This window comes from Staurois parvus, unplaced genomic scaffold (assembly GCF_062004578.1).
Source record: "Staurois parvus isolate SC_StPar_1 unplaced genomic scaffold, SC_StPar_1.0 ptg000717l, whole genome shotgun sequence".
In the NCBI taxonomy this organism is placed as follows: domain Eukaryota; kingdom Metazoa; phylum Chordata; class Amphibia; order Anura; family Ranidae; genus Staurois; species Staurois parvus.
Window position 1 is genome coordinate 932,942 of NW_028318513.1, and position 27,528 is coordinate 960,469.

The 27,528-nt window shown below is 41.6% G+C and overlaps 1 protein-coding gene across 1 annotated transcript in view; it reads right to left on the bottom strand.

The window, feature by feature from the left end:
- Positions 1–21,345, bottom strand: part of CYB5R1 (cytochrome b5 reductase 1) — a 78,758-nt gene extending 57,413 nt beyond the window's left edge. The window contains exons 1-2 of the mRNA XM_089653635.1: positions 21,136–21,345; positions 784–930 (exon numbers count right to left, since the gene is read on the bottom strand). Of these exons, the coding sequence (XP_089509761.1) occupies positions 784–930; positions 21,136–21,150 (162 nt within the window). The 5' untranslated portion in view covers positions 21,151–21,345. The remainder of the gene's footprint in view (positions 1–783; positions 931–21,135) is intronic.
- Between the last annotated feature and the right edge of the window lie 6,183 nt (positions 21,346–27,528).

The window sequence follows — 27,528 nt, forward strand, 5'->3', positions numbered from 1 at the left end:
GTCCACACCCTCTGATGCATTTTGCCCCGCCCACCGGGGGGCTTGATCACAGAGGAGTCCTTTGTGATCAAGCCCCCGGTGGGCGGGGTGAATAGCGTCAGAGGGAGTTGCCGGCGTGACGACTGAGGCTGTCCTCTTTGCAAATACAATTGATACACAAGCCATAATAAAATATAATGTTATTAAAAATAACCTTTCCTTTTCAATCTTCAAAGCTGTAATTTTATGTACATTGCATTGCAATATAACAAGCTGGATGCAGAACATCCTTCAAAAATTTAATTTCCTGCTTATGTGATTGTCCTATTGATTTTCCCAGAAGTCTGCACCAAGATACAAGTAAGATTTTTCAGTCAGATCCTCTGCAACAAAAATGCTATTTTTTGTGATATACCCACAAAGGGAAATTACATCTAAAGGGATGCAGACGCTGCCACTTTCCTCATTAGGACACTACAAGTGCAGCAGCTGACTGATAATTATAAATACACTCCCATTCTCATTCACTTTGCACATGGACACAGACAAACAAACAGCTATTACTTCAGAATAACAAAAAGGTAGGACTCTGCAAAAAGTTTGTTAAAATCCATGCAATGTACATAGATCACCCAGAGGGGGAAGGTTTTTGGACTTTATAGCATTTTATTCTATGCATGAAACGTCATCTGTTTATGATTAAAAAATGAAAGCCAACTTTTAAGACACAAACAGGCGCTGGGAGACTCAGGCATTCTATGCAGTACTTTTTGAATCAAATAACAATGATTACAGTGTACTTACTGACTTCTGAATGAGTCGTAATCTGTATTTTCTGTTTGGATCCTGCAGGGTAACGCTTTTCCTTTTTTTGTAGAACATATAATTACCAGCAGCCACGCTAAATATAGTCAACAAGACCATACCTATAGCAACAAATGCCCCTTTTATCTGTTAAAAAGAATAACATAAATAACATTGGTTAAAAAGTACTAAAATATATATTATAATGATATCGATCTTGCTTTTTCTGTCTCCTCTGCAGGAGAGCCTATATTGTTGCTATGGGGCCTGGGGTTGGAAGGGGGCCCTATTATGGAACCTATTGTTTAGTAGACTGCATATTACAGGAGCTCACCTTTGAGGAAATATTAGCTGTACTGAATTTATTCTCTCTTGAGAGGAGGAGATTACAGAGGGACATGATCAACATGTATAAATACATAGATGGTTCATATAGTGAACTCGGTGTAGAGTTATTCACTTTCAGGTCATTACAGAGAACAAGGGGGCACTCTATAGATCTGGAGAAAAAGAGATTTAACCTTTATATACGGAAAGGCTTCTTCACAGAAAAAGCTGTGAAAATGTGAAATAGACCCCCCTAAGAACTAGTTTTGGCCAGCTCAGTAGATTGGTTTAAAAAAAGGGCTGAATGCATTCCTAAATTCACAAAATACATCTGGATATGAATATTTAGAGGTAATAATGACTGGGGGAGCTGATCAAGGGAATATCCAAATACCTTATGGGGGATCAGGAAGGAATTATTTTCCTCACAAACAAATAAAGGATTTCCCAGCAGCACTTACCAGCTAGCCTGCAAAACAACCAATCTGGCCCTGTCTAACAGTTTGCGTTAAAAAAAGAGGGTTTTGTTTGCACTCATTTGCAAATACATACGTAAGCCACAGTCCTGCGTTAAGGGTCCTCTGTATACTGTGGACCTAACTCTAAAATTTCCAGAGCCTCCATAGTAGGAGCACATATATCAATGGATAAGTTAAGGGCAGGGACAGGGATACATGTGACACCTAGCTGTAGCAAAATGACAGCAAAGGCATCCAGTGCTTCCCTGCATCCAAATTAGCCAACTGCACACAAAAATGGCAACCATTCCTGTTAGACAGGGCCAAATTGGTTGTTTTGCAGGCTGGCTGGTAAGTGCTGTTGGGAAATCCTTTATTTGTTTGTGATGTGCATTGCCCTTCCATGTGCACCATACTGCTAAGGCTGGTTATAGGTTGAGATGGTTGTCATTTTTTTGTGCAGAAATTGTTTTCCCCCTGTGGGGTGAATTGGATTCTGTATATGGAGGTTTCTATTTGTGTGTTGTGTTTTTTTTCATTGGTTTAACTAGATAGACTAGTGTCTTTTTTCAAACTGACCATGCATGGCATGGCATACATCCACATTGGCTCACAATTGATATGATCCAGAAATATTTAGACAGAATAAAGGTGAATAAAGCACCTGGCCTGGATAGCACCTGTGGGTCCTTAAATAATTGAACTCTGTCATTTCAAAGCCATTGTTTCTAATTTGTAGGGACTCTTTAATGCCTGGCATAATACCACTGGATTGGCGCAAGGCCAATGTGGTGACAATATTTAAAAAGGGGTCAAAATTTTTACCAAGTAATTATAAGACCTGTTAGTTTAACTTCTATAGTTGGGAAGATACTGGAGAGTTTAATAAAAGACCACATAGATGAATTCTTGCTGGAAAAAAAATATTTTAAGCAACAGACAGCATGGATTCATGAAAGACAGAAGTTGTCAAACAAATCTGATTTCTTTTTATGAGGGGGTGAGCAAAACCTTGGACAGAGGGGTGGCTGTGGATGTGGTATACTTGGACTTTGCAAAAGCGTTTGACACAGTTCCCCACACAAGGCTAATGTGTAAGATAAAGTATACAGGCTTGGAAAAATCCATTTATAAATGATATAGGGTCTGGGATTAAAAATCCCATTTCAGTCTTTGCAGATGACACCAAGCTGTGCACTGAAATAATGTTCGTATAGGATGTCTTCAACTTACAAGCCAACCTCAATGCACTGTTTAATTGGGCAACTATGTGGCAAATGAGGTTTAATGTTGATAATAGTATAGACTCCAGAGAGAGAGATATCATATTACCCCTGTACAAATCATTAGTAACACCTCATCTGGAATATGCAGTTCAGTTTTGGGCACCAATTCACAAAAAGAACATTGGGAACTGGAGAAAGTACAGAGAAGGTTAACTAAACCGATAAGAGGCATGGAGGAGCTCAGCTATGAGGAACTGAATTTATTCTCTCTTGAGAAGAGGAGATTATGGGGGGATATGATCAACATGTATAAATACATCAGTGGTTCATATAGTGAACTCGGTGTAGAGTTATTCACCCTGAGGTCATCACAGAGAACAAGGGGGCACTCTTATCGTCTGAAGGAAAAGAGATTTAATCTCCAAACATGGAAAGGTTTCTTCACAATAAGAGCTGTGAAAATGTGGAATAGACTCCCTCAAGAGTTGGTCTTGCCAGCTCCGTGGATTGCTTTAAAAAAGGCCTGGATTATTTCTTTGATACACAGAATACACCTGGTTACTATTTATAGGTAAAGTTGATCCAGGGAATATCCGATTGCCTCTCGGGGGATCTGGAAATAATTTTTTCCCCTGCAGGAGCAAATTTGCTATTTTTTTTGCCTTCCTCTGGATCAACTGTGGGTATAGGATTATAACTTTTTTATTTTTATGGTTGAACTGGATGGACTTTTGTCTTTTTTCACCCAGACTAACTATGTAACTATATACATGTACCATCCTCTCTGATCATTCATCTGACTACCTATTCTGTTAAAGAAAAATGATAAATCATTAAAAATGTTTTCCCTGTCCTGTTCCCTGCAAGACAGCAACATGTGACACTGCATGTACTTTATGTGCTTCCTAACTTCCTAGCTATGAGTTTGCACCCTATTTCCCCTTGGCGTTAAACAACGTGGCAACTTTCGCTAAGCAAATATTAACAATGCCGCCTCTTGTGATGAGGCTCTTGCCCACCCCCTCCTCCACTGCATCTCAGGCAGAAGCAGCAATGCCATTACTAGCAACAATAGTAACACTATAATTTACTGGACAATACCATTCTTTTTAGCTATGAAACCAGGGACCCACCTGAGGTGCTTGAGCAACGTGTTTACTGGCAATAGTAATAGCACTATGATTTACTGGATACGGAATAATATAATCATTCTTTTTTTAGCTTTAAAGCCAGAGACCCTGCCAATGTGCCAAATCAAAGGTTTAGGCTGCAGGTAGAAGGGATGGTCACAGCGTATTTGGTAAACAGTGCTGAGGGCTCTTGGACTTAGATGACCTAACCCTTGGGTTAATGGTCCTTCAGTATAAATAATTAGGCATAGAAAAACAGCAATTCTAAACACTTCTTCTAGATAAATTGATATACCCCCTATCAGTACCATCATCAATGACTGCTATTTATATAGATATTTACTATTATCAGTTTATTATATCAGGCAGTCTACAATTCTGCTTGGTGTTGCTGCTTCCAGTGATGCCTATTAGCTGCTGCTTTCGATATCCTGTAGCCCCTCAAAAAAAAAAAAGATGCTCCAGTGCATTTCTTTACATTATCACCTCCTTTTAAAACTCAAACGGGGTAAAAATCCTAATTTACAGCAAAAACTGATATTGGAGTTCAATAAAACAAATAAGTGGTGGATGGCAGAAAAGATTTTAAAATATTCTATTTATAAGATACACCTGATTTTGTGCACTAACAACATTTTATGCAAATTGATAATATGTTACATTCGGTTTTCATTTTTTTGTAAGATTAAAGCTGTATTAAACCCAAATGCAAACACTTATTATATTGCAGTTTATCAATTCCTAAATGTGCTGGCTGCATTTGTTTTCTTTACTTTATTTTCAACTGGTGATCTGGCCAGTAACTCTGTTGTTTTTCAACAGAACAATGTGTTCTGCAAATGTAGCAGTTACAAGTTTAAGACAAATCATTTACTACTGGCAGGGGTCCTTACCCCAGTTTCTATTCATTTATGTTGTCCCAAAAGAAAAAAATGTTTGTTGTAACTGCTTACAAAGTGTTAGCTGGAGCTCAGTTTCGATTTGTTAGTGTATCTAAATCTGCTAGCACATCTAACTCTTCCCTTTCTCCAGACTGACAATGCTGCTCTCCAAATGTGCCCCCTGTGCTCATTCATCCAGGGTGGGGGCACTCTAATGCCTAGTACACATCATGGGAAAATAGGACGAAAAAAACGCTCTTCAGAGCAATTATTTGATAATCTGATCATTAGTACACAGATTTCGAGAGCTGATAACAACAAGCACAAAACATTTTCTTGTAAGATAACAGCACGACTGATTTTCATGTAATTAGTATAGTATTTGTATGAAAAAAATCGAGTGACCAAGACCACTCATACTTGGAAACAAAGGAATATATTACAATGGTTGCAGGAAAGAAAATTGATAGATTCACAGTCAGTGTTGATGGAGGAATCCATTCTGCAGCGTATTGTGTTCTGCTGATTGGGTGCCCTGCTGCTGCTGGCTATAGTCGCTGGCAGTAATTGTGTGGAAAAAAATCCAACAGGCTGGTTGTACAGAAGTCGATTAGCAGATTGACTTCAGTACAGCCAGCCTGCCCATTGATGGACCAAGTCTCAGCTGGTTCAGCAGAGACCGGCTGAGATTTGATCCATCTATGGCTTTCCTAATACAGTAGGTGTGTTACTGGCCAGTTCACCAGGTGAACGCAGAGAGAAAAATGCCTAAAACAAGATAACTGCAACCACTACATCTAATGATTGATAAACTATGATATATTGCATTTTGGCTTTAGGTTTATTACCTCTTTAAACTTGTTTCCTAATTTGATACTCCACCTTTTACTCTCTACAGATACAAACATCAAATTAAATAAAACCTATTTGATTACAACAAAGCGGAATGTTTTTGACACTTTTAGCTACTAGCAATTACAGAAACCTGGCTCCAAGCAGCAGATTCTGCTTCCCCCGCAGCACTTTCCTATGGAGGCCTCATCTGGACCCACTCACCCAGAGCCAGTGGTCGGAAAGGTGGTGGGGTTGGTTTGCTTCTATCCCCACTGAGCACCTTTCAAGTCCTCCATAACCCTCCCTCTCTAACCTTCTCTTCTTTTGAGACTCACTGCATCCGGCTGTTTTCTCCATTTCTCTGAGGATTGCAGTGATCTATCGGCCTCCTGGACCCGTGTCCCTCTTTCGTGATTTCTCCACCTGGCTACCCTACTTTCTCTCCTCTGAACTACCCACTATCATTCTCGGAGATTTTAACATCCCTATTAATGTCAACAACCCGGCTACATCCCAACTCTTCAACCTAACCTCATCTTTTGCATTAGCACAGTGTATGTAGTCCTCCACTCACTCTGATGGGAATACATTAGACCTTGTTTTCTTCCCTCTTTGCACTCCCTACAACCTCACAAACACCCCATTTCCTCTCTCTGATCACAATATCATCACCTTCACAGTGTCCTCATCTTCAAACACCTATCCCTCCAAGCAGCAAACAATTACCCGCAGAAACCTTCACAACCTGAACCCTGCTCCTTTCCACTCTGCAACTGACCAACTCTATGACAGAATCTCTCCCCTGTTCGGCCCTGACCAGGCCACTGCTGTCTACAACAGTTCACTTTCATCCGCATTAGACTCATTTGCTCCACTAACAACACGAAGCATCAGGCCCCGACCAACCTTGGCAGACTGGCGACACCAGAAATCTTAAACGACATAGTCGTGCGCTGGGGCGCATTCACCTGATATAAATCTGCTTTCTTAACATACAATTCCTCCCTTCATGCTGCCAAACAAGCCTACAGTTGCAAGAAACAGTATGTGAACCCCTTGGGATTACGTGGAGTTTTGCATGAATTGGGCATAAAATGTGCTCTGAACGTCAACTAAGTCACAACAATAGAAGAACACAGTCTGCTGAACATAATACTACACAAACATTAGATGTTGCCATGGTTTAATTGCACATAACATGTAAACATTCACAGTGCAGGGAGGAAAAAGTATGTGAGGCCCTAGCTTAATGACTTCTCCCAGAGCTAATTGGAGCCAGGAGTGAGCCAACCTTGACTCCAATCAGTGTGATGATATTGGATGTGTTGCTGACAGCTGTCCTGCCCTTAAAAAACACACACCTGTTTTGGGTTTACTGGTTTCAAGAAGCACTGTCTGATGTGAACCATGCCTCGCAGAAAAGAGCTCTCAGAAGACCTACGATCAAGAATTGTTGACTTGCATGAAGCTGGAAAGGGTTACAAAAGTATCTCCAAAAGCCTTGATGTTCATGTGTCCACGGTAAGACAGACTGTCTACAAATGGAGAAAGTTTAGCACTGTTGCTACTCTCCCTAGGCGTGGTTGTCCTGTAAAAATGACGTCAAGAGCACAGCGCAGAATGCTGCATGAGGTAAAGAAGAATCCCAGAGTGTCAGCTAAAGACCTACAGAAATCTCTGGCACATGCTAACATTTTTGTTGACACATCTACAATAAGGAAAACATTAAACAAGAATGGAGTACATGGGAGGACACCACGGAGGAAGCCATTGCTATCCAATAAGAATATTGCAGCACGTTTGAAGTTTGCAAAAGAGCACCTGGATGTTCCACAGCACTACTGGCAAAATATACTGTGGAGAGATGAAACCAAGATTGAGTTGTTTGGGAAGAACACACAACACTATGTGTGGAGAAAAAAAGGCACAGCACACCAACATCAAAACCTCATCCCCACTGTAAAACATGGCGGAGGGAGCATCATGGTTTGGGGCTGCTTTGCTGCCTCAGGGCCTGGACGGATTGTTGTCATTGATGGGAAAATGAATTCCAGAGTTTATCAAGACATTTTGCAGGAAAACATACGACCATCTGTCCGCCAACTGAAGCTCCGCAGAGGATGGGTGATGCAACAGGACAATGACCCAAAGCATACAAGTAATTCAACAAAACAATGGCTGCAACAGCACAGAATGCGCCTTCTGGAGTGGCCCAGTCAGAGTCCTGACCTCAACCCGATTGAAATGCTGTGGCATGACCTTAAGAGAGCGATTCACACCAGACATCCCAAGAATATTGCTACACTGAAACAGTTTTGTGAACAGGAGTGGTCCAAAATTACTCCAGATCATTGTGCAGGTCTGATCTGCAACTACAGGAAACGTTTGGTTGAGGTTATTGCTGCCAAAGGAGGGTCAACCAGTTATTAAGTCCAAAGGTTCACATACTTTTTCCTCCCTGCACTGTGAATGTTTACATGTTATGTGCAATTAAACCATGGCAACATCTAATGTTTGTGTAGTATTATGTTCAGCAGACTGTGTTCTTCTATTGTTGTGACTTAGATGACGTTCAGAGCACATTTTATGCCCAATTCATGCAAAACTCCACGTAATCCCAAGGGGTTCACATACTTTTTCTTGCAACTGTACTTTGTCACTCTTATTAATACCTTGTTATCCAGTCCTCATCGTCTCTTCTCTACTTTTAACTCTCTACTTTCTCCACCTCCACCCAGTACCGCAGTCACAGCTCACGAGATTGCAAATCATTTCAAAAACAAGATTGATGCAATTCGTAAGGGCATCGCCACTGCACAGACATCCATCCCACTTAGCATACCTTATACTAAACCTCCCTCAACACTTTCCTCTTTTGACCTTGCTACTACCGAAGAAGTCACTAAGGTTTTCTCAGAAGCCCTTGTCACTACCTGCCCTCTGGATCCTGTCATCTCACAACTACTACGGTCACCCTCTTCTTCCATCCTATGCTCCCTCACTCACATCTTCAATCTTTCCCTCTGTACTGGTGCCTTCCCCTCCACTCTAAAGCATGTACACATCACTCCCATACTTAAAGAGCCCTCCCTGGACCCCACCAACCTGAACAACTTAAGACCCATCTCCCTGCTGCCATTTACCTTTTAAACTCCTAGAACGCTTAGTCTACAATCGCCTGAGCTCCCACCTCACCGACAACAACCTTCTTGACCTTTTACAGTCTGGCTTTCGCTCACTCCACTCCACTGAAACTGCCCTACTAAAACTCACTAATGATCTACTAACAGCTAAAACCAATGGCCACTACTCCGTACTCTTACTACTTGACCTCTCTGCGGCTTTTGATATGGTTGACCATCCCCTCCTCCTCAAAAAACTCCACTCTCTTGGTCTCAGAGACTCTGCTCTCTCCTGATTCTCCTCCTACCTATTGCAGTGCTTATTCAGCATTACCTATAAAGCTGCCTCCTCTTCTTCACTCCCTCTTTCTGTAGGAGTTCCTCAAGGTTCTGTCCTTGGACCCCTTCTCTTCTCCATCTACACCTCCTCCCTTGGTCACTTGATAAATTCCAATGGCTTTAAGTACCACCTCTATGCTGATGACACACAAATCTATCTCTCTACCCCTCACCTTACCCCTTCAGTCTCCTCTCACATTACTAACCTACTAAGCGACATATCGGCATGGATGTCACTTCACTTCCTCAAACTCAATCTTTCCAAAACTGAGCTCTTAGTATTCCCCCCATCCCGTGCCCCCTTCCCTGACTTCTCCATCAAGATCAATAACACAATCATCAGTCCCTCCCCTCATGCCAGGGTACTAGGTGTAATCCTAGACTCCCATCTGTCCTTTCACCCCCAAATCCAATCACTGTTCAAATCTTGTAGACTTCCCCTCCGCAACATCTCCAAGATACGCCTGTTCCTAACCACGGAAACCACTGTTATATCCCTTGTTATATCTCACCTTGACTATTTCAACTCCCTCCTCATTGGCCTACCGAATCGCAGGCTATTCCCTCTTCAGTCTATCATGAACGCTGCTGCCAGACTTATCCACCTTACTAACCGTTCTGTATCTGCCACCCCTCTCTGCCAATCCCTCCACTGGCTTTCCATTGCCCAACGGATAAAATTCAAAACATTAACAATAACGTATAAAGCCATTTATTACTCTGCCCCAAATTACATCAACGATCTTGTCTCCAAATATCACCCAAACCGTACTCTCCGCTCCTCGCAAGAGCTCCTGCTCACTAGCTCCCTTGTCTCCTCCTCCCATGCTCATCTCCAGGACTTTTTTAGAGCTTCCCCCATCCTCTACCCCAATTTATCAGAGTATCGCCTACTCTGCTCACTTTTAGGCGATCTCTGAAAAACGATCTCTTCAAGGAAGCCTATCCTGTCCTCAGCTAATAATGGAATCTTCTACTCTTCTAGCCAGTCCATCCCCCACAGTTACTACCTTTTGTACCACTAGCCCCTCCCTCCTAGATTGTAAGCTCCAAGGAGCAGGGCCCTCCTTTCCCTCTTGTATTGAACTGTATTGTTGCTGTATTGTCTCCCGTTATATTGTAAAGCGCTGAGCAAACTGTTGGCGCTATATAAATCCTGTATAATAATAATAATAATTATAGAGGTTTCTGTTCAATGAAACAACAGCTGTACCTACAAATGCTTCATATTAATTTTTATTCTCATAAAAATTAAACACGATTAACACTTAAAGTGGTAAGAAACTCAAAATCAGTCATTAAATGTTCTGACTGCATTCATTTTTTTGCATTGTTTCCTTTGATGTTTGTACTGTAAGCTGAAATATTTATATATACATATATATATATTAAATTTTTTTTTTTTTTTGGTAGGGGTGCAAGGTGTGCACTGTGCACAAGCCCACTGTGCTCTGACCCACAATGCGACCATGGCTAAGACATGTTCAGGTGCAGAGGTGGACTGACTATTTGGGCATGCCTGAATGCCTGAGGCCAGTAGGGGGCCCATCCCTGGTTGGTACCTCCTGCAGCAGGTGAAATTTGACAGTCGGGAGTGATTGGTGCAGCGATAGGGGCAGTTACAGGCTGTGATCTACCTGTATGGTTTTCTATGGAGCAGCTAAAAGTTGCTTCTCATCCTCTTCCTCCCACAGGCTTCAGCTGCTTCATGGAAAGCCATACAGGGAGATCAGAGATCGGTGCTTGTAACTGCCCCACCGCCGCACCGATCAACCCCAACTGTCCATCAGATTTACCTTCCTTTCTGGGCCCCCCTATGTGCTCCTCCAGCCCTCCTGTATGCTACTTGACTCCCTTGTGTCCCGCAGTTGTGCTGGCTTCCCTCCTCTCCTCTCCCACCTTCTGCAGGGGATGAGTCAGGATGGAGACTGTAGGAAGGAGCCAGTAAATATTTCATTTACCAGCAACTTCCTTTTCTGAAGGAGCAGAGTCAGTAATCGGTATCGATCACTGACTCTGTCCATTCATAACTGAAGTATCGTAAACTGTGTTTACTATGCTTCAATTTATGAATGAACAGGATCCTCTGTCTCCTGTTCATTCATCTTCAGTGTAGCTGAGGCTGCAGGGAAAAGGATTGGGGAATCCCTGTCCTCAGTCCTTTTCTCTGTATCAAAGAGGAGATGTCAGTGGTCTCTTTAGACCCCTGATATCTCACCAAAGTTCCCCAACAGGGCTGATGAAAAAAAAAAGAATTGTAATAAATATTACAAAATTAAATAAAAAAATAAAAACACCCACTTTAAGCCACACCCGGGTGCCACCAGTCCTCCCTTAGAGGGCCCAGGCCCCATCATTAAAATGTGCAGGCATATTTACATGCTTGGCCAGCTCCTACAATGTTTAGTAAAAAAATAACGTTGCCCTGGGCCCCATTATTTGATCCAAAAATATTTAGACAGAATAAAGGTGAATAAAGCATCTGGACCGGATGGAATACACCCACGGGTCCTTAAAGAATTGAGCTCTGTCATTTCAAAGCCATTGTTTCTAATTTTTAGGGACTCTTAAGTGACTGGCATAGCACCATTGGATTGGCGTAAGATCAAAATCTTTATCAAGTAATTATAGAGTAAATAGTTTAACTCTTATAGTTGGGAAGATACTGGAGAGCTTAATAAAAGACCACATAGATGGGTTCTTGCTGGAAAAAAATATTTTAAGCAACAGACAGCATGGATTCATGAAAGACAGAAGTTGTCAAAGAAATCTAATTTCTTTTTATGAGGAGGTGAGCAAAACCTTGGACAGAGCGGTGGCTGTGGACGTGGTATACTTGGATTTTGCAAAAGTGTTTGACCCAGTTCCCCACACACAACTAATGTGTAAGATCTTTTTCTGGCAGAAAAAAAGACAAAAGTCCATCTAATTCAACCAAAAACAAAAAGTTATAATTCCATACCCACAGTTGATCTAGAGGCAACCCCCCCACAAAGCATGGTCCAATTTGCTCCTGTAGGGGAAAAAATTCCTTCCTGATCCCCCGAGAAATCGGATATTCCCTGGATCAACTTTTACCTATAAATGTTATTATCCAGTTATACTATGTGTATCTAGGCCTTTTTTATAGCAATCTACTGAGCTGGCCAGAATCACCTCTTGAGGTATTCCACATTTTCACAGCTCTGACTGTGAAGGCAACTTTCCGTATTTGGAGATTAAATCTCTTTTCCTTCAGATGTAAAGTGTCCCCTTGTCCTCTGTGATGACCTCAGGGTGAATAACTCTATACCGAGTTCACTATATGAACCACTGATGTATTTATACATGTTGATCATATCCCCCCTTAATCTCCTCTTCTCAAGAGAGAATAAATTAAATTATTTCCATCTTTCCTCATAGCTGAGCTCCTCCATGCCTCTTATCAGGTTGGTTGCCCTTCTCTGCACTTTATCCAGTTCCCCAATGTTCTTTTTGTGAATTAGTGCCCAAAACTGAACTGCATATTCCAGATGAGGTCTTACTAATGATTTGTACAGGGGTAATATGATATCTCTCTCTCTGGAGTCTATACCTCTTTTAATACAAGAGAGGATTTTGCTCACCTTAGAAACCGCAGTTTGGCATTGCATGCCATTATTAAGCTTGTGATTTACCAGAACTCCCAGATCCTTCTCGACCATTAATTCCCCCAGTTTTACTCCCCCTAGTATGTATGATGCATGCATATTCTTAGCCCCCAAGTGCATAACCTTACATTTATCAACATTAAACCTCATTTGCCACATAGTTGCTCAATTAAACAGTGCATTTAGGTCGGCTTGTAAGTTGAAGATATCCTGTAAGGACGTTATTCCACTGCACAGCTTGGTGTCATCTGCAAAGACTGAAATGGGATTTTTAATCCCAGACCCTATATCGTTTAGAAATATATTAAAAAGTAAGGGTCCCAACACTGAACCTTGGGGTACACCACTAACAACTCTAGACCATTCAGAGCATGAATCATTAACCACTACTCTCTCAATATGATCTTTTAGCCAGTTTTCTATCCATTTACATACTAATTTTTCCAAGCCTGTTGACTTTACCTTACACATTAGCCGTGTGTGGGGAACTGTGACAAACGCTTTTGCAAAATCCAAGTATACCACATCCACCACCACCCCTCTGTCCAAGGTTTTGCTCACCCCCTCATAAAAAGAAATCAGATTTGTTTGACAACTTCTGTCTTTCATGAATCCATGCTGTCTGTTGCTTAAAATATTTTTTTCAAGCAAGAACTCATCTATGTTGTATTTTATTAAACTCTCTAGTATCTTCCCAACTATAGAAGTTAAACTAACAGGTCTATAATTACTTGGTAAAGATTTTGACCCCTTTTTAAATATTGACACCACATTGTTCTTACGCCAATCCAGTGGTACTATGCCAGTCATTAAAGAGTCCCTAAAAATAAGAAAAAATGGCTTTGAAATTACAGAGCTCAATTCTTTAAGGATCTGTGGGTGTATGCTATCCGGTCCAGGTGCTTTATTCACCTTTATTCTGTCTAAATATTTCTGGATCATATCACTTGTGAGCCAATGTGGATCATCTGGAGCTGTGTCAATACCATGCCCATTATGGACAAGAGCTCCCCCATGCTCCTTTATATACACAGATCTGAAGAAGGTATTTAATAAATTTACCTTCCTTTTGCCCCCAGTCACCCACTCTAGATTATATTGTAAAGGGCCTACATGCTCAGACTTGACCTTTTTACTAATAATATATTTGAATAATTTTTGGGGGTTTGTCCTGCTATCTTTTGCAATCTGTCATTCGTTTTAAATTTTTGCAGCCTTGACTTCCTTTTTACATATTCTGTTATATTCTTTGTAATGTTTAAACGATTATAGCATTCCTTCATTTTTATATTTAATAAAAGCTCTTTTCTTGTTATTTATAGCTTTTTTTTTTAACTTTGGCTGTAAGCCACATGTTTTATTTTTAGCTTTTTAAACTTGTTGCTCATGGGAATATATTTAGCAGTGTTCACATACAGTCTTTTTGAAGAACTCCCATTTCTGTGTTGTGTTCATCGATGCCAATATTCCCTCCCAGTCTAAATCATGAAGAGCAGCTCTCACCCTTGGCAAATTAGCTATCTTAAAGTTGAGTGTTTCTATTTTTCCCGTATGTGCTTGTTGTTTACCGCTAACAATAAATGATATCATGTTATGGTCACTCCTACCCAGATGTTCTATTTACATTAGTAATAAGCTCTGCATGATTTGAGATTACCAGGTCCAGCAGAGCATCATTCCTAGTTAGGGCCTCTATGAACTGTACCATAAAATTGTCCTGTAGCAGGTTTATACATTTTTACCCTTTACCTGTTCTTGCAGTGCCATTACTCCAGTCAATTTCTGGGTAGTTAAAATCCCCCATTATTATCACTGTCCCAGCTCTTGCAGCCCTTTCGATCTGCCCAAGGAGCCGAGTCTCCACCTCTTCATTAACACTGGGTGGCCCCTAACAAACTCCAATGATTACCTTTGTAGTACGCACCCCCAAGTGTAGTAACACCCAAAATGCTTCAGCCTCATCACACGCTCCTTCAACTAGGTCCTCTTTCACACTCGCTTTGAGATCACTTCTCACATAGAGACAGACACCACCTCCTTTCATTTTTACTCTGTTTCTCCGAAAGAGAACATAGCCAGGAATATTACTGGCCCAGTCATGTGAAGAATGAAGCCAAGATTCAGCAATACCAATTAACGCATAGTTCTCTTCATGCACCAAAGTCTCCAACTCACCTATTTTTCTTGGTAGACTTCTGGCATCGGTGAACAAACATTTTAATTAATTGACACCTTTTGCACACGTCAGAAACTGTTCTGAGAAGAATTCCATAATGAAAAACCTATTCTTTCCCTCTTTGACAGGTACCTTTCCCTAATGCTACTCTTACTCTCTCGCCAGGGACGGTGCTAGACTATTTTGCACCCTGGGCAAGACCAGCTACTTGCGCCCCCCCCCCCCAAAAAAGAAACATTTTTAATAGAAAATATTAAATCAACAAAACATGAAATTGTTAAATTTCCTTTAATTTGCAAAAATAAGTGCCATAAGATAAAATTATATGATAATGATGTAGCACTGTATATCTACTAAGTAGATGTGAACAATACTGTAGAACATAAAACAATATATGACAATGCTTTAGAGTGATTTTGGTGTTTTTAGATCAACCGGATCTAATCAAGTGACATTTGCAGGTGATTATTAGTGCAAAAAAAAGGTTCAACATTGAACTTGTATCCAAGTGATCATTCTAAAATAAGTGACACACAGTGATTCCCGATGCAGGGATATAGGCCACCACATATGGGTGATCAGTAAAAACTATAACAGTAGTGATGCTTGCCAACATCCATAATATGCCAGTATTTTCATAGATATCAACAACACACACAATAAATGGCTTTTCCAAGCGTTCTCCTGTGTTGGTGCAAGTGGTAAGTGATAATCCTAATTGGCAGGCATGCCCGCTCACCTTCCCCCTGCGACCCACAGGGGCCAAAACGCCTTTTGGATCACCCAGGATCCTGCACGCACTCTCCAGGTAAGATATATTCCACCAGCCCCAGTAGTCTCTCCTTCAACTTCAGCTACTCCCATATATATACATGATGTTGGGATCATACTGCTTCCAGGCATTCCACTAAATGATCTGTGGACACAATCCCTAGAATTGTGCAGAGTAAAGATACCATCATTACCTCATCATTCCTTGTGTATGAGGAGAGGGGGACTATGCAGAGAAATTAAGAATTCATAGAAGAGGTCCCTAGACCACAGAGAGAGAGTGCTGGCCTGGCTCCCCTAGGTGGCAGTGCACCCTAGGCGGCTGCCTAGTTTTCTTAGTGGAAGCACTGGCCCTGTCTCTCACTATCTAGTAGGGGCTGTATCCTTATCTTGCTCTCACACTGTGTCAAGATGGCCTTCCAAATCTCGTAGGATTTCATCATCCAATAAGATTATTATTATTACAGGTACTTATATAGTGTCATCATTCCCAGCCCACAAGGAGCTTAAAATCTAAGTTCCCCAACTCACATTCATACATTCTAGGGCCAATTTAGACAGAAGCAAATTAACCTACCAGCATATCTTTGGCATGTGAGAGGAAACCAAAGTACCCGCAGGCAACCCACACAAGCAGAACATGCATACTCTAGGCAGGTAGTGCCATGGTTGGGTTTCAAACCAATGACCCTAGTCCTGCTAGGCAGAAGTGCTAACCACCCAGCCACTGTGCTGCCCGAGATATGCCATCTTCCCCATGATGACTGCCTGGAGCCAATAGCAGGGGTTAGTCCTCAATGGTCCTCAATGGTCAAAGTCCTCAATTAGTCCTCAGTGGTCTTCTGCCACAATGAAGAAACAGGACAGTGCCAATTTCAAGTTGGCAGGCTTTACTGCAGCCCAACACCTGCCTACATCACCACTCACAGCACTTAAACCCCCTTCTCAAAGCACTCATCACACCTGTATCCCTCTCTTCTCAGTTCACATTGCAACTGTTCCTCTCTTTCCATTGGAATCCTTTGGGGGGGGGGGAATTTACTAAACCTGACGCATACAGATCTGGAGCAGCTGTGCATAGTTACTAATGAGCTTCTAATTTTGACTTGTTCAATTAAGCTTTGAAAATTAAAGATAGAAGATTATTTAATGCCATGCACAGCTGGTCTAGATTTTGGCTGCTCCAGTCCTAATAACTTCTCCTCAATGTGCCTTAACCCCCTCTGACATCTGCACCAGAGCATGCTTCAAAATGCCCCCACGCCATACCTGCACAAACCCCTAACACTACACCCCCCCTTCTTACTATCACAGCTGCGCTCCCCTTTCACTGGTGCATCTGTACCCTCTCTCTCAGCATGCCAATCCACACTTCCCCCTCACTTTCATTTGATTGTTGCTCTTCCCCTCTTGTTGTTACCCTGTTCTTGCAGGCAATGAACCTCTCCTCTGCACTCAATTCCCCAGAACCTAATCCCCTGCACCTGCTACCACCGTGCTCAAACCACCGTGCTCAAACCACCCCCGACTTTCTGGAACAGGCACACTTTTGCTAGGAACATTAAAACTGAAAACTAGTGTAGCCCCACTAGGTAGGGCTAGTGTGAGATAAATTCATTTTTGGCCCATGGTAGTGAGTGAACCTAAATTCCTTTGGGTTCAGTGTGAAGTCAGGCTCAGCAGGTTGGGACTCTTATCACCTCCACCTGTTTTTTGAGGCCCATGGAAGCTTTCAGAAGCTAGTGGGTGGAGGGGTGGAGACCCACATCTGCATATTCATGGAAGTCTCACCAATCCCAGGTAGGAGGCCTGGGAGCAGGGAGAGAGCCATGTAAGCAGTGGAGTGAGGTGGAAGATGGATTGCTGAGAGATGTAGGCTGTGTATCCTGGGATGGAGCCCCGGAGGAGGGGGGTTCTACTTCTAGGCTGGAAGGTGAGGAGAAGATGAAAAAGGGAACGCCACTGCCCTGCAGTTCATCGCGGAAGGACAGCCTGCAAAGCTTGGAAAGGAGCCATCCCAGCTATAGAGCCCTGAAAGCAGTTTTATCCACAGCTGCAGGACAAGGACAGTGTGAGTACCTGTAACTCCCCCCTCCCAGGGCCTAGAATGGAGAAGTCTGCTGGATGCAAGTTCTGGCGAATCTTTAGGGGACAGTTTATTGCTTAACCAATCCCATGTCCTGGGTTTAGACACCGTAGCCAGGTAGGCTAGTATTCTGTGCACTAAGGTGACTAAGAGCTCCTACAAGTTGTCACATTGCTAAAAAATCCACTCAGGGGACACCAAGCTCCTAGGAGGGGATTACTCTACTAAGGACTGTGATGGTTCTGACTGGAACGCAGTCAAATGTTTTCATGAAACTATCCTCATTCCACTGTTTTTCAACCAAATTGGGCATCCCATAACCCTATTACCCTATCCAAATTAAATTCCCTAATAAAACTATAAAAACCCAAGCCCATGGACTGTTTCTTGTCTCTGGAAAATGTGTGTTGCCTGGCTGTGCAGGAAAATAGGGGGACCCAATACCAGCGGCTCTAAAGATAGTAGGTCTACACTAGGACCAAACACATACTAACTTAGAACAAGATGCACGCACATTATTAGTTTTATCTTGGTGTCCTTTGTGTATTTCTTCCACATCAGTGCAGTAATTAAGGGTATTGCTAGGATTGTAAATGACCAAGAGCACCTTTGGGCACTCCAAGGAGGGTGATAAAGCAGCGTGAAATCACTCACCCCCCCAAGTAGAAATTTATTATGCAAGCCAAATTCTTCCTAAACAAAAATGCACAACCCCCCAGCACAAATCCCTTTCCTCCTAATCTCTCCTCCCAGCACAAATCTTTGCCCCCAATCATTCCTCTGTGCACAAATCCTCTGCCCTCTAATCCTTTCCTCCCAGTGCAAATCTTTGCCCCCCCCCAAATCCCCCCTTCCAGCACAAATTCTCTCCCCCCTTTAAATCCCACCTCCCGGAACAAATCATCTTCTCCCAAAATCCTCCCCTTAGCACATATCCTCTCTCATCCAAAATCCCCTTCACAGCACAAATTGTTGTTCTCTTCCCCCTTTCAGGTCATTATGTCCCCAGTACAATCCTTCCCCCCTCCCAGATAGCCAGGGTATGTTCTTCCTCCCAGGCTTCCCATCCTGTTGTGTCATGTAACACGTCAGAACCAAGGCACTTAGGGGCAGCTTCATTCAGATTTAGAGAAAATGTGTGCTTTGTCTCTTAGAAGGAGTTTCTTGTTTTAACTGCTTCCCGACTGCCCTGTAGCAGAACTACTGCTACAGGGCGGCAGGGCTGCGCAAAATAACTTAAATATACGTGATTTTGTTTTTCCGGGTAGGGGGCGTGCGCATTTGTGCGCCGCCCTACCTGTGCCACCATTGGCGGCTACAACTGTCGATCACCGCCTCCACCTGGTGATCACCGAGGAACACTGGCAGGGGAGAGGTCTGTATGTAAATAATGCTATATAAGTACCTGAAATAAATAAATAAATAATAAATAAATAAATAATGCAGATCCCTCCCCTGTCTGCATAGCAGAGCAATACAAAGCATCAAGCTTACATAGTAAAACACACACAGGCCACATAGTAAAACAGCACACAGTTAACCTTTTGATCTCCCCAGATGTTAACCCCTTCCAGCCCAGTGTCATTACTACAGTGTCAGTGCTTTTTAATAGCACCGATCACTGTATTAGTGTCACTGGGGATGTCAGTGGCAGTTAGTCAGTTCCCCCACAGTGTTAGAATGCCCGACGCAGTCCTGCAGTCCTGCTATAAGTCGCTGATCGCCGCCATTACTAGTATAAAAAATAAAATTCCAGTATATATACACTGCCAATTGTAGACGCAATAACCTTCAGGTAAATCAAATAATATACACGTATATGAATTTATTGTCAGCAAAGATATGTAGCAGAATACATTTTGGCCTAAATTTATGACTAAATTTGTTTTTTTAAATTTTTTTTACTGGATATATTTTATAGCAAAATGTAAAAAACATTGGTTTTGTTTTCAAAATTGTTGGTCTTCTTTTGTTTATAGAGAAAAAAATAAAAAACACAGAGGCGATCAAATACCACCAAAAGAAAGTTCCATTTGTGGTGCAGCGTTGCATGACCGCGCAATTGTCAGTTAAGTAATGCAGTGACGTATCACAAAAAATGGCCTGGTCAGGAAGGGGGGTAAATCCTCTGGAGAGCAAGTGGTAAAGGCTGGTCACAGTGACTTGTCTTGTATATGCCCCGTTGTAGTTCTCTGTAGGCACCTTGTAGTGCATAGACCTATTGGGTCGCACCCAATGCTCTGCTGCCTGCACAGGCTATGTGCAGTACAGTGATGATGTCACCACTACTTTTAAAAGGTAATATCTGCATTTAGTGCCCACAACATAGATTTATATCTTTTTTGGATATTGGCCCTGCAGCTCAGCTTTATTTTTATATATAATGCATAAAACTAATACAAACTTGGTTGCTTGCAGTGAAGCAATCACAACCTTAGTTAGTAAGCAGTAAAATAAACTTTTACCCAAATCAACAAGTTATTTTCTTCCACGGCAAGCTCACTTTTTTTTGCAATGATATTTTAACAACCAAATACATTTACAAAAATAAAATAATTACATCTTCTAATTCATCACTTTTAAAGAAAGACTTTTCTGTTACAATCTTGTATCTTTCTAAATCCTGGATGACTTTTAACTGGTACGCAGTAAGGCTGGTTGCTAAGCTCCGCCCACTTCAATCATGATTCACAATATATAAATTATTGACTAAAGCATGAGTGAAATACAGAGATTTGAACTATGACAGTAGTCTAAAGCTGTCCAAACACCCTAGAGTCCAATTGTTCAATGTGGTTTAGATATACCAACATATTAGATGCGAAGATCTACCCGACTGGATATAAACTGAATAGATGGCCATCACACAGCATAACTGTAAATCTAGGAGATTGCTGGACCAGATTAAAACATGTAAAGCTAGTTTTAGGAAAAAGCCACAGGGGAGCATTTTGCATCTGGTCACTTCATCATCTCTGCATGGAAAAGGATATACATTGATCCTGCTGGATGGGGTCTTCTAAAAGATGATGTATGGAGTAGTAATCAGATCAAATACATTTTGTTGGCTTCTACAATGAAATAATGCTTTTTGAAATCTGTATATCTGTGAGAAGAGGTAGTACGGGGGGGGGTCGGTGCTGACTACATGCACTAGTTAAGACCACTGAGTTTTTTTTATACCATGCAAATAAAACTCTAAACATTAATTGCTCACTGCAAGGTGCATAGATATGAAACAGTTGTACTACTAGAAGGTGTGTAAATAAAGAAAGCTGCCAGTTTGTTATATGCCCTATAAATACTTGTGTAAATCAATTGTGTAAATGATAAATGCAGATTTCTAATTGTCAAGACAAGAAAGATCACTTACCTGAAGAAATCCCATGGTATGGAAGGAATATTTTTCCACTATGTTTTTTTTTTAGTATTTGCATCTAAGAAATGTCAGATAGCTGTGACTGTTGTGGACCAGACTCTGTGTATTTCAGTGCTTCGTGTGTAGGAATACAAGCAGGATGCAGCAGCCTTAGCCTTTTAGAGAGAAGATATTATGAAAGCATAAACTGGTTGGCACTGTGTATGGCTGTCTGTGAGTCTGGGACTGTGCATGGCTGTCTGTATGAGTTAAAGCCCCTCCTTTTACAGTCCAATACTTTGCCTATTTGCTGTACACAAAAACATACTCTTTCCCAATTTTTCAGGCTTAGCAAAGCTGAAATACAAACCCAGAGAAGAGCAAAAATTAATAAAGTTAGCCTAAATCAATAGATTTGTAGGATATCATTATTTAATATTTGTTTAACATATTTTGAAACAAAAAAAGTTGAATTTGACAGATTGCTAACAGATTCGGACATGCGTGCATGAGGACAAATCCTAAATATACAGTGTGTTTTAGATATAATTCAGAATTATTTATGTACATTGGGGGGAGCCATGTTTGCTCACTACCCAGGCTCTGTTGCCTGCTATGCAATGGGATTGATTTACTAAACTGGAGAGTGCAAGATTTGGTGCAGCTGTGCATGGTAGCCAATTGGCTTCTAACTTCAGCTTGTTCAATTAACATTTGACCAACCCCCAACCCCCCCCCTAAAACAGGAAGCCTATTGGTTTCTATTTATTTTAGTAAATCAAACCCAACGGCTCTTCTTTCATCTCTCATGTAATTCTGTGAATAAGCCAAATCTTTGGAAACAAATCATTCCCTGTATGGATGATATTATATCTCATTAGCTCTGAAGAATTTAAATCCCAACATGAATGGGCTCTGAGGCAGAATAAAAGATTGAAAAGTAGCTTGACTGCAATATTCATCTTTTATCCGGAGTTGTCCCCTGCAGTACTTGTGTTCTGCCACAAAATGCCCTTAGTCTTCCTAGTTAAATGACACCCAGCATCCTTTAACTTGGAAGATGATGATATACTGTTGAATGAATGGGCATTTTGGCCCCTACTTCTAAGGGGAAAACCCCAGGGGCCCTTTATTCTTGTGTAATGAAGCAGAGAGCAACACTGTCCTCTTAACTTTAGCACTGCTCTCTGTTTAGCAGAGGACTACCCTAGGCAAAAGGGAAAACAAAGAGCAAGAAATCCCAGCATGGCATATAAGCAGCCTGGGGGAGCTGAATGCAGAAAGGTTATTACCTTAATGCATAGACTGTAAAATGGTTTTTGCTGAGGAGGGATTTTTAATGCATTAGGCATGTTGGGTTCTTTTAAGTCTCCAGCAGTAGTTAAATGATAAGACAGCTAATTTAATGCTTCTTACTACAGAGAGGGGGTAACAGCCTCCCTTATGGGGTTCATCTCCTATTCCAGGCCCCATGACAGCCACCATTGCTGCCATAGCTATTGTTATGACACAGCCTGTCATGGGTAAACACGGAGGCTCCCATTGCTAACTACTCCTTCTGAAAATCCCTCTGCTTTAATACTTTGGGAGTAGGGAAGGATTTAAGACAGTAGGCATGCATTACAGCCAACTGACTAGCAATTTCAGTAGCAGATCGGTTATGGCAGTCCCTGTATTTCTTTCACGACCGGTTTACATTAAACAAAAAAAAAATTATTAAACTGCAACATACCAATTGTTAAATGTGGCGGCTGCATTCGTTTTTAGTTTTCCATATTTATAGGTTTTTTTTTCCTGCCAGTAAGTCTGTTATTTTTCAACTTATTTTAACAGATCAAGCTGTCCAGACAAAGTAGCAGTTAGCAGATTGAGACAAACCATTTAACACTGATAGGGGTGCTTAACCACTTGCCAACCGCAGACCGCGAATGATGGTTTCACTGTAGCTGGTCAGTTCTGGGAGAGCGTCATATGATGTCCTTACAAAACGTGCTCTCCTGCGCACCCCCGATGGCGCGCACCCAACGTTCTCCATGATCGCTGTGTCCTACGGACACAGCTGATCACTTGATGTGGCAAAAGGCCAATCACAGCAGCCTTTTACCACATGATCAGCCATGTCCAATGACACACTGATCCCCGGAAAATGCAATTGCCGGTTATCGGCTGCACTTTCCTCACGCTGTCACAGCGTGAGGAAAGTACTGCTGACAACCGGCATTTGTCAGAAGAGTGATCGGCATCAGTCATCAGGGCACTGATAATTAGTGCCCTGATGATCGGTGCCCAGAAGTGCCACCCACCAGTGCTGCCCACAAGTGCCCAGCAGTGCTGCCAGTCAGTGCCACCCACCTGTGCCCATCAGTGACACCCACCTGTGCCCACCATTGCCACCCACCAGTGCCCATCAGCGCAGCCCAGCAGTGCCATCCATCTGTGCAGCCCAGCAGGCTGCCAGTCAGTGCCCAGCAGTGCCACCAGTCAGTGCTGTCAGTCAGTGCCCATCAGTGCTGACTATCAGTGCCCAACATCAGTGCTGCCTCATCAGTGCCAACTCATCAGTGCCACCTATCAGTGCTGGATATCCATGCCACCTCATCAGTGCCGCCTATCAGTGCCGCCTATCAGTGCCCATCAGTGCTGCCTATCAGTGCAGCCTCATTAACGCACATCAGTGAAGGAGAAAAATTACCTGTTTGCAAAATCTTATAGTAGAAACAAAAAAAAAGTTTTCAAATTTTTGGCTATTTTTTTTCTTTATAGCACAAGCAATAAAACACCCATCAGCGAGTAAATACCACCAAAAGAAAACTCTATATGTGTGAAAAAATTTTTATAAAAATGTCATATGGGTACAATGTTGCATGACCGTGCAATTGTCATCCAAAATACGTCAGCATTGAAAGCTGAAAATTGGCCTGGGCAGGAAGGGGGTATAAGTGCCTGGTAGGCAAGTGGTTAAAGTATAACTAAAGGCAAAACTTTTTTTTTTGTTTTGGATAGAGTAGAGATGTATTAGTACACCTACTAGGTCTTTATTGCTGTCTGTGCCCATGTTAGGGAGATTCATCCTCTTAGTTTGTCCTGTTTACCATTATCATTGAAAGCGAAAGTAAAGAAAACCCCAGCTTTTGGGTTGTCCTTAGAAAAGTAATAGAAGGGACATTTTCTAATGGGAATTTGGCTATGGGACAGGAAGTGAAGGTACATCTTCCCAATGAGATACAGATGGAAAAAAAATGACCTGACAGGGGTTATAATTCTCCTTTACTCTTTCCAAAATGAAAAAAAAAAAAAACGTTTTACCTATAGTTCTACTTTAAAATGGTCAGCTTTTATTCCTTTAGGTATAACCTTTGTCTCAAAAGAAAAAAACTGTTTGCTGTAACCATTTATATAGTGCTAGCTGGAGTTCATCTTCAATTTGTTAGTCAAGTCCATTTACAATAAGCCTGCTAGCCTAACACCACCCTCTCATCAGAATAACAATGGTGCTGTCCAAAGGTGTCTACTTCATCCTATGCAGACACTCTAAGACAGGAAGTGTGTTAATGGCTGGATCAGATATAACAAAGAAAAGAAAAAGCCTTAAAAACCAGTGCAGCCACCACATCTAAGGATTGGTAAGCTGCAATGTATTATATATTAAAAAAATATTTTTTATTTTCATTTTTGTAGAAGGACACTAACAAATAGAAAGCATATTTATGCATATGTCCAAAAAGTATCAGTGCATGTATATGAAAAGGATGTCATAATAGAAAAACTGCTCAACTACAATGTCATAGTCTGATTTCAAAATACTGCAAACTAAGTAAAAATCGATGATGCAGATTACACTTCTTTTCAGGGAAGCTAGATGTACCAGATAGCCAGTAGAATAACAGTTTGTTCTGCACACCTGTGACCCGTTTTCAGAGCTGTCCAGGCTGGGGAAAGGTCCAAGTCCAGGCTGGGGAGGCCTGTCTAGGTCCAGGCTGGGTAAGGATTGTGACCATAGGGTCCATCCAGGGAGCCTGAACTGGCACCAGGCTAAGCCTCTCAGCAAGCCACTGAGAGACTGAGCCAGTCGCTAAAGCCCCCTCCATAAATAAGTATTTGATCCCCTGCTGATTTTGAATGTTTGCCCACTCACAAAGAAATGATCAGTCTAAAAATCAAATGGTAGATGTATTGTAACACTGAGAGACAGAATATCAACAAAAAATCCTAAAGAAATGCATGTCTAACAAATTATTCACTGATTTGCATGTTCATAAGGGAAATAAGTATTTGATCCCCTATCACTCAGCAGGATTTCTGGCTACCAGAAATCCTGCAGTGCCCGCAAGGTCCCTCTGCTCAAGAAAGCACATGTCCAGGCCCGTCTGACGTTTGCCACTGAACATCCGAATGATGCAGAGGAGGACTGGTTGAAAGTGTTGTGGTCAGATGAGACCAAAATTGAGTTCTTTGGCATCAACTCAACTCACCATGTTTGGAGGAGGAGGAACGCTGCCTATGACCCCAAGAACACCATCCCAACTGTTAAACATGGTGGTGGAGACATTCTGCTTTGGGGTGTTTTTCTGCTAAGGGGACAGGACAACTGCACCGCATCAAAGGGATGATGGACGGAGCAATGTACTGTCAAATCTTAGGTGAGAACCTTCTTCCCTCTGTCAGGGCATTGAAAATGGGTCGTAGATGGGTGTTCCAGCATGACAACGACCCAAAACACACGGCCAAGGTAACAAAGGAGTGGCTCAAGAAGAAGCACATTAAGGTCCTGGAGTGGCCTAGCCAGTCTCCAGACCTTAATCCGATTGAAAATCTGTGAAGGGAGCTGAAAGTTCGAGTTGCCAAACGTCAGCCACCAAACCTTAATGACTTGGAGAGGATCTGTCAAGAGGAGTGGGCCAAAATCCCTCCTGGGATATGTGCAAACCTGGTGGCCAACTACAGGAAATGTCTGACCTCTGTGATTGCCAACAAGGCATTTGCCACCAAGTACTAAGTCATGTTTTGTGAAGGAGATCAAATACTTAGTTCCCTCATGAACATGCAAATCAGTGCATAATTTGTTAGACATGCATTTCTTTTGAATATTTTGTTGCTATTCTGTCTCTCAGTGTTACAATACACCTACCATTCGATTTGTAGACTGATAATTTCTTCGTGAGTGGGCAAACATTCATAATCAGCAGGGGATCAAATACTTATTTCCTCCACTGTACATCTCCAGCATAGGCGGATACATTTTTTGAAGCATTACTGGCACCCTGTACCACCTTGTTAAGATTTCATATTCAGACTCTATGTTAGAGTAATGGGAGAAGTAAAAAAAGGAGGTATGCAAGACTCTGGAGGTTTATAGGATTGAGAGATCACGTGATTAGGTAATCCAGATTCCATGAACATCCTTTTAAGCTGGGTCAATTTATATATCACATTTTTGTTTTGGGGTTTAATATCACTTTAATTGTAAATGGGTCTTGCTTATCGCACACCTCTGTGCATGTTATTTGATATAACAGCTATAAAGTCTAGGACACAAGGATAAAATTCCAAGTCATAATAGTTGGCATATATATTTAAATAGTAGTTCAGTTTATTCTATTTCAGAGGAGAAACTAAACACCCTTAATGTCCTTTATTGTTTCTTTGCAAGTATCTACAACGTACAAGAACTGAATTTATGTTGCAGTGACATTTTGGTTTGAAGGAGTGGCATGTGATAAGGTTAATGTAATGGGAGAGGCGAGTTATATGATCTTAAACATGAATTTTTTAATGGAAGGAGACATAAAGAAGTCTGATCTATGCCAAACCATATATGTACAATGCCAGTAGTTACCGTGTTGGGCTAGACCTGAGTTTATTCCTATAATGCTATTACAGTTGCTATTACTGATGACTGTAGAAGGATTACTGATAACTGGTAGAGAGGAAAATAAACTGGTGGTAGGATGATAGCGGAGAGCTGCTTTTATGAGCACATAACAACCCTGATATTATTGATTGCCATTATTTAGTGTACACAATTGTCATAAAATCTACAATTTCACAGACTGGAATCAGGAAAATCCAGGTGTATAACAACTTATTTAAAATACAGAATATATTATTATATTAATAATATTATACAGGATTTATATAGCACCAACAGTTTGCGCAGCATTTTACAAAATGAAGGTAGACATTACATGGTACAAGAGGAAACAGAGGGCCCTGCTCGTTAGAGTTTACAATCTAAGATATAAGTTTCATTTTTACAAAGACGTACAGTAGACAGCACCATTAAGTTCTTGGCTCTGTCAATGTACACTGATTGGACAAGATTCTTTAGGTTTGTACAACTTCCAAGCTCCTAAACTGAGCTAATGTACACTGGCAATACATGGATCGAAATTCCTGCTGAATCAGATG